Source organism: Nicotiana tabacum, chromosome 9 (genome assembly GCF_000715075.1).
Source record: "Nicotiana tabacum cultivar K326 chromosome 9, ASM71507v2, whole genome shotgun sequence".
NCBI classification, from domain to species: Eukaryota; Viridiplantae; Streptophyta; class Magnoliopsida; order Solanales; family Solanaceae; genus Nicotiana; species Nicotiana tabacum.
Window position 1 is genome coordinate 7,197,418 of NC_134088.1, and position 17,345 is coordinate 7,214,762.

Below are 17,345 nucleotides of genomic sequence, written 5' to 3' on the forward strand. Positions count from 1 at the left end.
GTTGCATTTGGTGTAGCTGCGTGGTATAATCTGAGCTGATGTTGGGTTTAAATCTGTTTGTTGCTGCTGTGTTACTGCTGTCCGTTTGCTTGTTGCTGCTGTGCTACTGCTGTATTACTACTGTCTGTTTGATTGTTGCTGATATCATTCTTCTTCTTCTCGTTCTTATTGTCCAACATCCAGGTACACATTCTAATTTCACTGGTGTAATGGTGAACTTGGAGTATGAATAAGAGTATAAGAAGAATTGCAGTCTGAACTTAGTGTAGTGATTTTTTTTTGCTGTTTGCAGTTTAGAACATTTTGTATACCCGACATGTAAAGTTTGACCTCCAAACTGTGTAATGGAACAGGTTTCAGTCTATAAGAGTTTGGTCCAGTAATTTGTCGGTGTATGTTAATCAAGAAGAAACTAGTGGTGTAGTAGTGATGTTCGGCCAACAATGGTTTCACATAGGGTCGGTTTAGAATGACAATGCAGTAATCGCGTTTGTTTCACCTTGGTTCATCAGTAGATAATGTATATTTCAAAGGCATGCTAGGCAGTTTGGATTATCGCAAAAAGATAAAAATCGCGTAGGTCATGTTATTGGATAAATGTCGCCTGAAACATGTAGTGGTATCACCTAAGTTAGATAGGGTCAGTTTCAGTCTTTTCGCCTTTAAGTGTTAAGCGTGTATGGAATAATTAACTGAACCTCATACATTTGCCCATCGATGAACAAGGTTGCCATATGCATGTCTACTTTTCCGATCCAATCAGCTGGTTATCACATTTTGCGAGCAGGTAATTGAAAAGTACTTCCCGATTGTTTTATTCCAGAGACGGATTTAATAGAGAAAATGTAGTCATTTTAGGATATCCTTTTAAAATAAAAATGAGACGAGCCTCGCCAAATAAAACGCGTAGATTGCGGGGCCCTCACAAAATGTATTGCTTTAATTCTTTAGCCTTCGGGACGGGCCGTTTAGCAAATTTCACGGTTTTTCCCAAAATACCAATACGTTAGTCTCTTTAGGACGCGCTTTAATAAATCTCACCTTCTTAAACTCGGGTGCACATTTATGTGACCCAAATCCAAATCTCAATAGAATCGAAATGCGTCTCTAATCACGGGTACATTTATTGTGACGTGGTTCGAGATGCGTGTCCATGACGTTGCAAATTCCTTTTAAAGGAAAATAAGAATGAGATGAGCCTCGCCGAATGAAAAATACAAAATTGCGGGGCCCTCAGTAAATATTTGATTTTAAAATTTCTTAGACTTCGGGATGGACCGTTTAGCAAAATTCCATGGCCCTACCCAAAGTAAATGATACGCTAGTCACTTCAGGCGCGCCTTTAATAATTTAATTTTCTTAAACTCGGGTGCACATTTATGTGACCCAAATCCAAATCTCAACAGAGTCGAGATGTGTCAATAATCACGGGTACATTGATTGTGAAGTGGTTCGAGATATGTTTCCACGATGTTGCAATTCGTGATAAAAATAACAGTAAATGATAAAAGCGATTAAAAGTTAAATTTTGCACATAAGTTCATACTTGTATAAAATCAGATAATCAAGCCGAATATGACAGTTGAGCGACCGTGCTAGAACCACGGAACTCGGGAATGCCTAACACCTTCTCCCGGGTTAACAGAATTCCTTATCCGGATTTCTGGTACGCAGACTATAATATGGAGTCATTCTTTTCCTCGATTCTGGATTAAATTGGTGACTTGGGACACCCTAAAATCTCCCAAGTGGCGACTCTGAAATAAACAAACAAATCCCGTTTCGATTGTCCTTTAACTGGAAAAAAACCCTACGCCCCCGCGGGGGCGGAAAAAGGAGGTGTGACAATAACAAGAAGAGAAGTATGAACGGAAGTTTAAAGGAAAGTTTTGAATGGATTTTCATAAAATCCTAACGCCTTTAAATAAGGTAAGTCCTAGCTTGGGGTGCAGAATTTTTTTATGTAAAACACAGTATAATACCACGCTTTATGTATTTGAATTATTGTTATGTCAGTTACCCGCAGAACACTTATTGGCGGGCCCAAAAATTAATGTGAAATGCAGTATAATACCACGTTTTAGTATTTTACATTAAAAAAATGATTATTGTCAGTTATCCTAAGAATAGGGAATATTGGTGGGCCCAAATTGAAGTAAAACACAGTATTATAATGCGTGTTAGTAAAAACGTAGTATTATACTTCGTTTTACTTTAACGACTAACTTTCCGTTAAACTAAAACACAGTATTATACTGCGTTTTACTTAGAAATGTAATTCTTTTAACTGTGTAATGGTATTTTGAGTCCAAAATACTATTATTTAAGTTTCGGACTCCTCTCAAGGGGGGCTAGTAAAGCCTTTGCTTTAGGACCCCTAAATTTTGGGGCCTAAAAAAAATTTTAGTTGTGGATTTACAATCTTATTTTCGCTTAGGAAGTTTATAGAAAAAAGAAAAAAAATACAAAATCCTTATAAAAAAAAAAGAAAAGAAACACTATCTATTTTTTAACAAGGCGAAATGACTTCCTGCCCACTTAACCTTATAAAGCTTTTGAAAGCCGATACATGAACTTTGAATTTTCTTATTTGAACACCTCTACTTGAGAAAATGTCTACTAATAAATTTGACCGTTGACTATGCTTATATGACAATATGATAGCTGATGTGGTCAATTACGTGTTAATCATAGGTTTTAAGCGCGTGAATATGATAAATAATTAAAAAAAGATAAATAATTAATTTAAAAAAATAGAAAAGTTCATTGGATCAGATTTAAAGAAAAGCCACCCCCTCAATTTATATTCGCCCCTATCTCCCCACCCCCTCCATTTATCTTCTTCCTTCCGCCTTTTGCCTTTTATTCTTAATTAAAGTCATAACCAAAATTTTGATAAATCAAATTCAAAAGCTCTATATCCAACCCACATATCTGACTGTTCTTCAATTTTTAACCATCAGTCACACTCAAAAACTCCATATTAGAGAAAAGTCAACATCCATTATCATAAAATAAATTCATCGAATCAAGGAAGATGGAAGGGATCGGGACAAATTTTTGGAGTAAGAATGAGTAATAAGAAATTGAAAAGCAACATTGTTCGTTGCTTTTGATTTGTTGAAATTTTTTGCTGATTTGCTAGAAAAAATTGTGTTAGATTTCAATTCGGGAATATTTTTCTGGCGGGTTCTGAGGGGGTGGAAGTCCTAAGCAACTGCAATATTTCACAAAGGCAAGTACGTGTACAATGGTGGAAGCTTGGGAGGTGGTTTTATGGCTTTCGCTTGCGCGATGAACTACAAACACGTACTGTATCTTTAGAAGATCTTGCAACAGGGAAGGAGGAAGCAGTTCTTGGGGTACAAGGGTTTTATGCAGAAAAAATTAATTTGACAAAAAAATAAAAAAATAAAAAGAAGTGAGACCTTGAACATACATGTGGCCACAAATGTAAATGAATGGAAAATGTGGCTATAAAATATTAAATTAAATCCATGTCAGCAGCGATTGAACAACACGCACTATGACAAGTGTTTATTAGTAGACATTTTCTCAAGTAGAGGTGTTCAAATGGGAAAATCCAAAGTTGATGTCTCGGCTTATTAGTAGACATTTTCTCAAGTAGAGGTGTTCAAATGGGAAAATCTAAAGTTTATGTATCGGCTTTCAAAAGCCCTACAAGTTTAAGTGGCCAGGAAGCCATTACGCTTTTAACAATAAAAATATTTTAGAACTTTGAATTAAGATACTCACATCTTCATATTGATAAATAACGTTTATTACAATAAGATCCAATGTAACAAATTGTAAATACATGGCTAACATCTTATTAACTTGAATTTTCTTACCAATGTGAATATTAATATTATATTTTATAAGATAACTCCATAACAGACAAAAAAAAAAAGAAATCAACGTAATATTAATACTATATTTTGCAAGATAACTATACTATAGGCAAAAAATAAAAAATTAAGGTCACTTATTAAAATTTGACTTTAGGTCACGAGTTTTATTGAGACCCTTTGGATTTCAGATAAAGAGCAACAAGGTATGTGGTGGTTAAATTGGGCAGTTGAGTATTCTTGAGGGGGGAGGAAGGGCCAGATGCAACAGAGCAACAACAAAGAGCAGGTTCCTCCTTTGTGGAGACCGCCATCTCAAGGCGCATCACGGCCGACATGCTAAAGCCAAACCAATTGACCCTATATAGCCCAATCCCCCTCTAGGATTGCCAACTCAAGGCGCATCACGGCCGACAATAGGTCAACTCATCATGTTCTCGTGATCTGATGATTGCAGGTTCGAATTTTGTCCCACCAAATCAGTGAAGCATTGTTCACCGGAATAGAAAGTTGCCCCTAAATGTCTACAAAATAGGGTTAGTGTTCAGTGTTAGTTGGTTCCACCTCTTTTGCAGAATGACAACCCAAATGGCTCTATAGCCCTACAAGCAATCCAATTGGCTATATACCCCAATCTAACTTACTCTTAGCCCTGGGTCTGTCTATTCCTTTATATGCTCACCATGAGAGCATGGGTAAAGTTCAACCAGGATATTATATATTATTAAAGGGGGAGAGGTGGGAAGGTCAAAAGTTCATATCAACACATTATGTAAATTTTCATAAATAACCATTTGCAGATTCATAGGAGGTCCAAGTAGGTTTACACCTCCATGTAAAAATAGTCAAATTTTAATAAATTTTCACAACTATATGTTTCCAAATAGTTAACACCCTAAGTTTTATCCACAGTTGAGTTGTAATACCTAAAGAGTCAAAATAAGGACATACTAAACATATTTAATTACAGAAATATTGTTGCAGTAACGCTCTAAACATAAATTATACATCGAAGCCTCTTAAAAACCTCACAAGACCAGTAAACAAGTCAAAACAAAAATCAAAATCAGCAGATATTCAAACAAAATCAATCTGCATCTGCACTAAAATCTGGCTCTGGAGGCTTCTGCAGCTTCACCAACTCCCTAGCACTCTTGAGATTTCGATTCCTATGAACACCTCGGAGAGCATTTGCTGCAAATCTCGATGCCAAGAACGTTGCTCGGATACTGTAAGTGGCGCCACCAGAATTGCCGCTAGCTGCAGCCAATGCCTCGGCTTCTTCTTCTTCCTTTCGTTGGAGTTCCATAAGTTTCCTCTTGGTGTACCGCCTCCATGCTGCTTGGATGAAAATAGCAGCCCAAGTCCTCCATTGCTGTGAGTAGAATCGGAACGTGTGTTGAACCTGTCTACTGTGAAGCCTTCTGAACTGACTGGCAACGAATTTCAACTCGTCTGCTGTTAGAGCGAAAGCCTCCACTTCCGTTAGAGCTTTCACCGTACGAGTTGAAGACGGGAGGTTAGAACCGGATTTTGGGTCTAGTGCCCATGTTAGAAGTTCCTCTCCACAAAAGTCGCCTTCTTTTAACAAACTGCGGTTGAAGAAGCCACTTCTCCCACCATCAGTTGTCACACTCTCAAGCCGACCTCGTATGATGAAGAGCATCTCATCCACTGGATCTCCTTCTCGAACGATGTAAGTATTCTCGATATACAAACAGGGTTTTAGACGCTCACAAATAGCATCGAGCAATCTTTCATCCATATTCTCAAATAGAGGTACCTGAAATCAGTCACATAGATTATCAGTAAAATGCAAATTTAACTTCACAATATATTTATAGGGATCTTGAGCATGATAAGCCATCAACATTATCAAAGAATCATACTTCGATCTACACTCCGAGACAAATTGATAAAATGTGTGTAAAACAAATGTAACAGAAGCTTGAAAGTATATAAGCCGGTTGGTTACCCTCTTCACTAGAGCAAGACAAAGATGACGCTTGATATCCCTCCTAAGATCCTTGGGCAAACTCTGGACTATATTCTCTTCATCCACTCCTCGTGTTTCCTGCCACTTGTACTGATCATAGCGCCTAACCCGTTCTCGAAGATCTTGTGGGAGCAAGCGATGATGCATCCACTGTTCTGAATCACGCCTTTTAACTCTCATCTCCTCGAGTCGAATGGTAAGAGATTGTAGATATGTCTGTCGCAGCAAAGCACCAAAGTCTCAGCACAAATTTCTCATAGATATAAAAATGCCATTATCAAAAGCACTGCTAGAAATGTGAATGCCATAGTATCAATATCTAGCAAATACAGTAATAACCATGAAATTCTACATCACTTTTTAGCTTTTCATATAATTCTGAGTTTGATAAACAGAGTCATCATATTTAATTGTTTCTCTTCGTTTGTCAAGTGATTGTATAAAATTTTGTTAATAAAGGACTTATGCATAAACTTATACAAGTAAATGAAACCGGCAGTCAGGAAGCCAAATTTTTTCTCGGTCCATCATTACCTGCATGTTACCGATCAATAATGCAAAGAGAATGAGCCCAAGTATAGCCAATCCTATAGAGAATATTGATTCCCCGGGGTATGTGCTAGTCTGAAGTCCCTGTCCAAGGGTACTGCATGAGCAGACAAGAATAAAAAGAGAAAAAAAAAAAGATTATAGCATTAATACAAGTTTACTGGAAATCAATTGTCAGTCAATTTATACAGCATCAAGCAACATCTAATATTTTGCATACAATATTTTGCAAGTATTTGTGCAGTTGATTATGCAATGTCGGCAGCAGGGCTATAAAGCAAAAATAGTGCATTTCAGCAGTGCACTAAAGGATCATCAATTTATCACTTAATATATTCTATGTACTTAAATCCAACTTTTCAATCTACTACTCCCTCCATTTTAGTTTACGTGAACCTTCTCGGAGTACGAGGGCCAAACAAACTAATTTGCGGTGTGAATTCAGACATAGAATTTTTGAACTTTTTGAAAACAAAATTTACATATTTAGAAAGTACATAAAAAGCACTATAAGTCACAATAGTTAACAATTCAAAATATTTAAAAGTATTTGCAAAAAACTTGGTCAAAGAAAATCTCATTTGACTCCCGAAATAGTAATAGGTTCACATAAATTGAAAAAGATAGAGTACTTAACAATGCATACCTATAACAACACGGGATTCAAGGTAGTTCTTATAGGATGCTACTAGAAAAGCAAAATTAACTCGTTCCCTTACAAGCTATGATTAGTAACATTTTCTCATTGACAAGAGATTAAAAGAATTGACACAGTCCCACGCGACCTTATCACATCACCTGGTGTCCAGCAGAAAGTTTGTTTAAGCTCTATATGTAAGGAACAATGAATAGAAGGAGACTACTATATTAATGGTCAAACATGAACTAGTAAACAGATCATCTGAACCAAATGAAGCACAATACCGGAAAAACTCAAATTTAGATGCTTGTGCTATGCGTCTATAACTTCCAGATAATGATATATGTTTTTCACAGATTTAACTTTAGACTTGCCAGGCCACCAAGGAACAAGGAAACACCAGACTCCAGCCAAGGGAAGGCCCGCAAGTTATTGTTATTAAGAAGGAAATGGAGAAGTGCTATGGGGTCCTATGCGATAGAAAAACATCTAAGAAAGTAGACGCAAATTCTATCGAACAGTCGTTAGACATTATATTATATGAACGTAGGTAACAATCATCTAATACCCACCGAATATACCGACAAGATGAGTGTCAGAGAAATGAAGTGCTAAGAGACCGTGCCTTCAGAAAGAGTTGGACAAGATTAGAAATGATCAGATTATACAGAGCCACGCAAATAGCAAACATAGAGATAAGATAAGAAAAAGGAGATTGTATGATTGCCTTAGGTGGTTTAATCATACCCTATACAAACCTCCAAATGCGACGAGCCCGTAGGTATTATGAAGGTGCTAAAAGAGGAGAGCTAGACTTGAAATCACACGGAGGAAATTTGTCCCAAGGGACCTTGAATCTTCCGAAATGAATATGGACTTAGCTTAGACCATAACAATAACAACAACAACAACAACAACAACAACCACCCAGTGTAATCCCACAAGTGGGGGCTTAGACCATAACACAATGAAAAACAAAGGATACACATAGGCGATGCCAACCAAATGAGATTATGCTTATTTGTTGTTACACGTACATGTCCAGTCTTTGCCAAGAGTCCTTTTAGACTCGTTAGAGACATGTATATTTGAGATGATAAGAGTGAAATAAGAAACTCAGAGAATTCCTAATTTGTTTTAAAAAACAATATTTAGCTAATAGAGCATAATGAATATGCTGAGGATTCATATAGCCAATCTCAACTAATCTGGGATTGAGGAACAATCGCTTTTTGTTAATTGATTTTGTGCAATAGTCAACTTTATGATATTTTTGAAAAAGTTAAAGGCATCAATGCTTGGCACATACATACGCGTTTGAACAAAAAGGTCCTAGTCCCTCTGTTTTATTTTATGTGTCTTAATTTGACTAGACACGAGGTTTAAGAATATAAAGAAGACTTTTGAATCATATGGTCTTAAACAAAAGGTGTCTTGTAATTTTAAACATGTCGTATCATTTCTATAAGAGAGTATCGTTAAGGGTAATATGAAAATCTTGGAATTAAAAAGTTACCAAATATAGAAAGGTGGCATTCTTCAAGGTCTACTGCTTTTCTCCATCGGTCACTTTCAACATGTTCCCCAAAAACGTTTCCAAGGATTGCAGTCCAAAGCGATAGGTAAGTTCCCCACCTAGCTTTTTTTTCACTCTCCCCGCTCCTAGTGGCGGAGGCAGGATTAACATTAAGGGGGTTCAAAATAAAAGAAATTGTGGCCTGTGGGAATTGAACCAATGACCTTACAAAGGTTTTGAACCCCCTTGACCACTAAGCTATGCTTTTGGGTTGTGTCAAGGGGATTCAAAATATAATATATAGAGATACAAAATAAATTTTACCTTATATGCACAGTGTAATTTTCCGGCGAAGGGGGTTCGGGTGAACCCCCTTCCGCCCCTCTAAGTCTGCCCCTGCCCGCTCCACTGGGGTCAATAAGTAGACCTCTACCGTTTCTTTTCTTAATCAGAAATTTTTGACGTGTTCCCTTGATAAATATTTTGAAGAATGGAGTCTTCACGAGAGAAATGCTTCGAGTTTTCTTGAAGAAATTCATGGCTTTGGATTGATGTTAAAATGTTAATGCACATTCTGCTACAAAAGTCGAGACAAACCAAGTTCTCGATTCACAAATTCTAGTTCTGCTTCACGGAATTCTCTTCTCCCATTTTACAAATAACTACAGATTGTTAAGAAAATGGACCTTAGGCCTAACTCCACCTCAAAAAGCTAGCTCATTAGGTGAGATTGTCCAAAACCGTATACGAAAACATTCTTACCACCCCTCTCCCCTGCCCCCGCACGTGCGGAGCTGGAAATCTAGACTGTGCACAATATAACATAGGAGCCCAACATTAGCAAAATCAATAAACAGGGATCGGTCTGAAGATACCATGTTAAGAAAATAGATTTTGGGCCTAACGCAAACCTAAAGCTAGTTCATGAGGTAAGAATTGCCGAAAACCATAACCAATACGAGACATTCTAACACAGATGATAAACATTAAAGCTGGTAAGTCAAAAGGCAACAGTTTGTCAGGGAACATGAATCAAACTTCATATACCAGTCATTCTCACAAGTGAATTTATACTCTCAACCAAAAATAGAAAAGTTAACCACGGAAATAAGAAACTGAAATACATATAGCAATCAAGAGGAACACAATTATCAGCTAAGCATTAAAGTAAACTCACCTCAAGTTCTGCAGCCCCCACCATAGACAATAACAATACTTAGACACAAATTTCATGGAGTAAATAATGCCAGATGACAAAGCCTGATCAAAGATCCCAAAATCAAATGGTGAGTCGTCACTATTTGCAGGGCAAGCATCGTTTAAAACCTTGTCACTTATGCTGCTCCAACTATTATAACCCGTCATGTACTGATTGCCACAATACAAGAAATCAGTGTTGCATGTTGCATTGTGTGTACAAGCTTGCTGCCAGCATGTATCGTAGCGTTCCACAGATAGCAAGTACCAAAATGACCCAACTATCTGCAATGAAATACATGCATACAAAAGAGAAGTAAAAGATATGCCTACTGAAGCAGAAATAAGATCATGATCATACATTTGGACCTAAAATTCCAGCCTTTATCATCTTCACGGAGTAATAAAAATAAGTTGTGAGAGTCAACAAAAATGAGATAATTGAACGATATTCACATGATCCATGCAATTAGCACATGTGCATTCATTAGGCCCATAGATCTAAAGAAGCCATTAGGATATGACTATAACACATTCTAAACTTTCAACGTACAATAATTAGACCTACACACACTGTGCAAAGGTATTTAATCAGCGAACCATCCCAAAATTCCGACTCAAGAATCACCTTAAAATGCAGATATATGTTTCAAGTGAACCATCGATCTTTTAGAAAATGCAACAGTGAACTGTCACCAGTAATTGAACTGGAAATTCAGAGGAAATATAATGCAAGAAGTGGCACAAAAACCAATAAACAAATAAAACTTACAGAAAGATTTTTGCAAGCAAATGATAGTAGAGAGTAAGAAAATTGCTTGCAAGCCATGATATCTAACATTTCAACATTTTGATGAATAGCTTACATGACTAGCAAGCATGTACAACAGCAAATAGGACGCAGCACCAGCCCATGCGGTTTCAGCAAAGACACCAGTAGTTCTTTTCAATTCCGAAGTTAAGGGTATAACTCTGACGAATCTGGGGATGTACTGAAGCAAAATGATGTAAAGCAAAGCTTGCTTCGTAGCTAGGACATCAGAACCTGTTGAGCTCTGCAGGAATCTCCACACCACAATCTGCATAGATGCATAAGAAGAAAGTAAAGACTAAAGAGAATGAGAATATATCCATTCAGCGAAGCAACTCTATGCTTTGATTCATAAAAGAATGTTTAAGCATTAGAAATAAAAGGGATAATTACATTTTTGGGCTGCCCAAAAAATAATAGCCAGTAAATATATATGTGTTGTATATCAACTATAAATATAAATATACATATAATACAAATAACGGAAAAGGCCCAAAAATATCCTTGAACTATTCGAAATAGCTCAAAAATATCCTCCGTTTGTTTTTTGTGCCAAAAATATCCCTGCCGTCTATGTTTTGGCCCAAAAATGCCCCTAAACCGTTAGTTTTGCCATTGAAGCTGACATGACAGTCCAACTGGGTTAGAATTGCTTACATGGTAGTCAACCTAAGCAATCCATATGTGAAAATTATTTTTTCGGAAATTTTTTTTTTCCCGAATTTTTTAACAAAATATAAAATCAACATTTATTCTGAAAAAAGTAAAAAAAATCGAAAAAAATATTTATTTCGGAATTTTTTAATTAAAATACAAAATCAACACTTATTCCGAAAAAAGTAAAAAATTTACGAAAAAATTATTCTTGATTCGGGTTTATGAGTTTTTTAATCAAATCATAAACCCGATTCAAAAATAATTTTTTCGTAAATTTTTTACTTATTTTCCGGAATAAGTGTTGATTTTGTATTTTAATTAAAAAATTCTGAAATAAATATTTTTTTCGAAATTTTTTACTTTTTTCAGAATAAATGTTGATTTTATATTTTATTAAAAAATTCTGGAAAAATAAAATTTCCGAAAAAATAATTTTCGCATATGGATTGCTTAGGTGGACGACCATGTAAGCAATTCTAACCCAGTTGGACTGCCATGTCAGCTTCAATGGCAAAACTAACAGTTTAGGGGCATTTTTGGGCCAAAACATAGACGGCAGGGATATTTTTGGCACCAAAAACAAACGGAGGATATTTTTGAGCTATTTCGAATAGTTCAAGGATATTTTTGGACCTTTTCCGGAAAATAAATTGGTAGAACTAAGGTGATTATATAATCAGTGTATATGTTTTCTATATTTGGGCTACCGCCTGTAACTATTTTGGGCTGCAGGGGCCAAAATGATAAAAGCCCAAGAATAAACCCATATAAAACATTCTATGGCTGCCCCAACATATACACTTGTTCAGAATCAGGAAACACATAAGAATAAGATCAAGAATTACATAATAAGAAGGAAACCGTAGTCCAGTATCTTTAAGATCTGTGGCCATCAGAGGCATGGTAAAGATTACTAAAGTGAATAAGATTTCCATATGGATAGAAGTAAAAGAAATATAAAAGCACTTCTTTTAACCTGAGGCAAGGGGATCACAGCAAGAAAATCGATGATAAAATAGAACCGCAAGTATCTTTTAGCAATCTGTGCAGGATCTATCACAAGTTCACCCCGTCCAAAAACTCGAGATGACGGTGCAATATAAGCCGTGCGAAACTGAAGAGCCATGTGAATAAGATAGAAAGCATCAATCACTGTACGTAGGGTAGTGGCTATGACAGCGAGCTTCCTGTCAATCTGAAGGCAATTTGACTTATTATCAAAAACTGGAAGGTAGAAAAACAGTGGATCCACCGACACGGCTAGAATACATGATACAACAAACAGCTTATTCCATAAGAGAAGGAATTTATCTTGAGGGTCAAAAATCTTTTTCTCTGAAACTTTCAAATCTTCAGGAAATACAGCCCGAGAGACACCAAAGCCGAGTATTGATTTAAGTCCTTCAGATCCTTTTTTCATTCCTCGCTTAAAAGACCTTGACGGGCTGTTAGTCGCATGGCCTGAACGTTTTCTACCGTCGATGTTGAAGCCGCATTTATTTGTTGCTAGTGATGCGGAAGGAGAGGATAGTCTGGAATCCAAGTCATCCAACCTAAAATAAAATGTGAAGAGCAATATTAGATGCCAAAAAGAAGCTAAGATAATCAGGGAAGAAAAATCAACAGTGAAGAAACTGTAATAATCGTGCTGTTAATGTTAATTCTCCTCGTTCTCGGACTTAAATTACCCAACTTCAAAAATATCATATCTGCTTCATTGTCTTTAACTATTAGGCCTGAGAATCCTTCAAATGTCAAATATACAGTAAAAGCCTAGAAACAATCACGTAAGCCAATGAAGGTATCAAAGAAACTACTTTTTAAAGTATAATACATAACAAAAATAAAATTAAAAAAACTAATTTGTATAGTACTATGCCTAACTTAACCTCAGAATACTAGGTAAAAGATAATCAAGTAAACGAAAAGATACTTAACTTCAGAAGATGAGATAAAGGAAAATAAATTGAAAGGAAAAGCAAATTAACAACCTTCAGGAGAATTAAATTCCAGTACCTTACAAACTTCTCCCGCTGTCCCCCCAGATATTGGGACTTGGAACCGCAGTCGAACATTTTGTACAATCAAACACATATAAAGTCACTGCAGCAGAATAAAATTTCAAGTTAATCATAGTCTTGAACAGTTTAGCCTCAGTTTCACAAAAGTTGCCATATATGAACAGAGCTTTTTTGCAGTCAAGGAAATGGTCTTGAATCCAATGAGTTCTAAATAGTCATAACAACATCAGCCAAGAGGATAAGTTTTTCTCAAACACATTAATATACATTTGGAGCGATGCGGTAATTAAAATAATTGAATTGACCAATTATATTATTCTCCTTCTTTCATCAAAATTTAGATGGTGCCTGGCCCCATTGTTTTCGACTCTCAATTCCCTCTTCAGCATTTGATCCGCTGTCACAATAGAGTATTTATCTTTCTGTGGTTTAGCAATTAAGCCATTTCATCTAGGCATACATAAAGATTTCAGAGCTTAACCTACTGAAGCTGAAGCAACAGCCTTAAACGAAGATTTATTTGTACCTTACACTTTTTGTCTCACCACTTGTGGAATTACACTGGATTTGTTGTTGTTGTTTTACACTTTTCCACCAAGTTATTACTTCAGAGCGCAGTAAAGCTCCTAAAATTTAGACTATTTGGCAATTAAACCAACGTAGCTATCGCGAAAAATTTACAAACTTCAAACCAAAGAAAAAGAAGGTTTGCATTTTACAAACATCAATAGAAACTTCAAAATGCAAATTTCCAGAAACTAACTCAAATACCCTAAACTTGAACTTTTAATTTCCTACATTTTGGTACTACCGCAGTAAGCCTAATCAACCTTCCCCTTTCCTCTACCCTTTATATAATTTTTCTTATGACGGTGGTGTCCGAGCCAGCTCGTGCGTACCTCGACTATTCCACCAGGTACTTTCTATCTCCCACCAACACAGGTACCGGGTAACTCTATCCAAGGCCTAGACATAGGGGAAAAATCATGTAGTGTTTTTACCCTATATAATTATTTTATCTTGAGATGATCCAAATTTGGACAAATTCTAAATCTCAATTTCATTTCAACAAATAACAAAATAATTTCAGTATACTCATGTTGACTGAATTTCAGATGAAGTCCATATTTCTACAACTAAGTTCCAATCCCATCAACATTGAGTTTTTAATCTTACCCTTTTCATCTATACACAAAATGACATAACCCCTTTTGATTTAACTCATCAAGATTGGGTTTTTAATCTGACCCTTTTGATTTAATCCATCAAGATTGACTTTTTAATAAAACCCTTTTGATTTAATCCATCAAGATTGAATTTTTAGTCTTTATTGACCATTTTCAGATGCAAATTTTGCATTTAAATCAGATAAAACAGTTCAATAAACTGAACAATTTATAGCATAAAGAGCAAAGTAGTTTAAAAAAGAGAAACTGAAATATACAAGGTAATTACTAAAATATATGAGTATAGATCAGAGAAAGGGGACTTACCGTTGAAGTCTTGAGAAATTAATTCATGGAGATAGGAAGAAGAAGAAGAAAAAGGAAATGGTGGGGTGGTTGTGTGGGGGTGGTGGGGTTAAGAAGGAGCAGAAGATGAAGTCAAAATAGACATATCTAAAGAATGTACCAAAAGTGAGTAACAGAAAACGGTGTAATTTACAGACAGAAATAAGTTGGTAAAATGACTGCTCCAACCCCCCCGCCCCCCCCCCCCCCCCAAACCCAAAAGAGTCCACGCCTAAATATCTTTTTAGAGCCCCGTTTGGACATAAGAATTTTTTTCACTTTTTTTCGAAATTTTTTTACTTTTTTCAAATTCAATATTTCGTCATAAAGTTTTCAATTTTCATTTGAAGATGAATTTTTAAATTTTTCAAAAATGTGAAAAACTCAAAAGGCTGTTTTCAAAATTTTCACTCACAACTTCAAAAACAACCCAAAATTATATTCATGTCCAAACACAACTCTAATTTTCAAATACCATTTTCACTTGAAAAAAAGAAATCCTTTTTTTTGAAATTTTACAATTCTTATATCCAAACGCTCACTTAATTTTTTTCCTTTAATTTCTCAACCAATATTCAATTTCTATTTTGAGGTCCGACTAATTTATATTTGCGTCAAAAAATCTTACTTGTGAATAATGCACTCTCTATCAAACGCGACTTTATACTAGGGATAGAGGAATACTTCACTCAAACTATTGATACTGTTACTCCTTTTTATTGAATGAAAAACTCTCTTCTTGGGGGAAAAAAATTTGTTCTTCCTTTTTCTAATGACTTAAATTAATTTGCATCACATTTCCATAGTTCCTCTGTTTCGTTACATGTGGTACTTCCCTTATTGATTTGTTTAAATAAAAATGTCACCTTTTATGGTATTTAAAAATAGGGAAATTTGTACTTATAATCCTTCAAATGGTGACAAAATATGATTTTGATTCTTTTTCTAGTGAACATTCGCAAACTTAATGAATTACTAACCTGTCACTTGTGACTCGTGTTATTGTCGAATTTGTAATGTACTCCAAATTTGAGGTTCATATAATTCTGAATTAATGTGTAAATTAATTAACGAGGACCAAAAATACATATTTTACTTAATTCAAGGTTAAACAAGCATGTTTCACAAAGAATCATAAACAAAAATCAGAATATATTAACAATTGAGGGATCAAAAGTTCAAATATCCATTGAAAATAATTTGATTTTATACTTCTCATTTTACTTTAATGACATAATTTTATAACCTCAAAAATGTCATGATATATTTAAGACTGCAAATTTCAAAACTCTTAGCTTTAAATTTTGCATTTTACCTTTAATGACATGATTTTATAATCCCTAAACTGTCATGATATATTTAAGACTATAAGTTTCAAAACTCTTATTTTCTTTCTTTTTTTGAATTTCACGTTCAGTCAAACACCTTCATATAAAATGAAAAGATTAAAGAATTTGGAATAAAAATCATTTGACTTGGATAAATCACCTAAGCGGGAAAAAATAATTAAAATATTATAATTTAAAAAATTACTATATGTGATTAATAATTTAAAGGAAGAAATAAGCATTACATGAAATAAGAGGAGAAAATTGTTGAGAGTTTATCGTAGGATGAGGCATTTGATTTTTAAGGTAATCTGAGTCGAAACATGATTTTCACCCTATACGATTACAACATCTAGTTTTGAGAATTAAACAAAATAAGTTTTCTTAAATTATTACTATTACAAACTGTTAGTACTGTATTTGTAAAATAATTCTGGAAATATAAATGAACATAAACAGAAATGAACATAAACAGGAATGAACTACGAAATAACAGAAAACCAATTCGAGCCCACTGAATTCACAATGTTTCCTTAAGGAATTTATCCCCTCCTAGTACCCAAGGTTATGGATTATTTCCTCTCAGGATAGAACGAATTACACACTGGTGTAGTGTACTTCAAACTCCAGTGTTTCAGCGAACACAAAGTTCGGTAGCAAATCACACTTATTGTTGCTTTGTTTGATGTTTAAACTATGCAGAAGGAGGAGAAACTCAGAAAATAGTATGGAAATTCTGAGCAGAATAGCCTTATATCTATAGCCAAAGTTGGGCTGAAATCTAAAGAGGTGCAACTCTTCAGAATGGCTGTTTCTGCAAAACGGTCACTGCATAAATGGCTATTTACTCAACAATAAAGAGGGAAAATAAAGAGGGAAAATAAAGAGGGTAATTAATTTTCTGTTACCAAAATAGGAAAAAAGGATTGGAAGATTTAATATTAATATTTATTTTAATATTAATATTCTGTTATTAAAACAAATATTTAATAACATTTCTGTTAATATTTTACTATTAATAAATAAATTTGGTCCAAAAAGTTAATCAATCAATTAACCGAAGCCGAATCCTAGCGAGCGACGACGACGGCGCGACGCTTGCCTTCTTCTCAACTCTTTAAGAGCTAGAAGAAGAGCAATTGCTTATTTACCCATAAAACCTCTTCCTTTTCATATGGGACAATGTCCATTTGCCAAGTGGGGAAACTTAAAATTTCACTCAAAAATTTCATTTCCCTTCATTTCTCATTCACCCTCTTTTAAGTATTTAA

At 35.2% G+C, this 17,345-nt stretch overlaps 1 protein-coding gene across 1 annotated transcript; it reads right to left on the reverse strand.

Annotated features, from left to right (window-relative positions):
• Positions 1-4,684: 4,684 nt before the first annotated feature.
• LOC107762758 (putative cyclic nucleotide-gated ion channel 5) lies at positions 4,685-14,893 on the reverse strand. Its single transcript, XM_016581141.2, has 8 exons — positions 14,729-14,893; positions 13,231-13,317; positions 12,191-12,767; positions 10,613-10,825; positions 9,727-10,031; positions 6,379-6,490; positions 5,824-6,060; positions 4,685-5,631 (listed from the first exon to the last, which is right to left on the reverse strand). The coding sequence occupies exons 2-8, from the start codon at positions 13,287-13,289 to the stop codon at positions 4,936-4,938; spliced, it is 2,199 nt and encodes a 732-aa protein (XP_016436627.1). The 5' UTR covers positions 13,290-13,317; positions 14,729-14,893; the 3' UTR covers positions 4,685-4,935.
• Between the last annotated feature and the right edge of the window lie 2,452 nt (positions 14,894-17,345).

Excerpts from the sequence above, each read along its gene's own strand:
- LOC107762758 (XM_016581141.2), bottom strand. The coding sequence starts at position 13,289 with ATGTTCGACTGCGGTTCCAAGTCCCAATATCTGGGGGGACAGCGGGAG. Across the intron at positions 10,826-12,190 it reads CTGTGATCCCCTTGCCTCAG|ATTGTGGTGTGGAGATTCCT; the intron begins GTTAAAAGAAGT and ends GCATCTATGCAG. Across the intron at positions 6,491-9,726 it reads TGGGGGCTGCAGAACTTGAG|TACCCTTGGACAGGGACTTC; the intron begins GTGAGTTTACTT and ends CTGCTCATGCAG.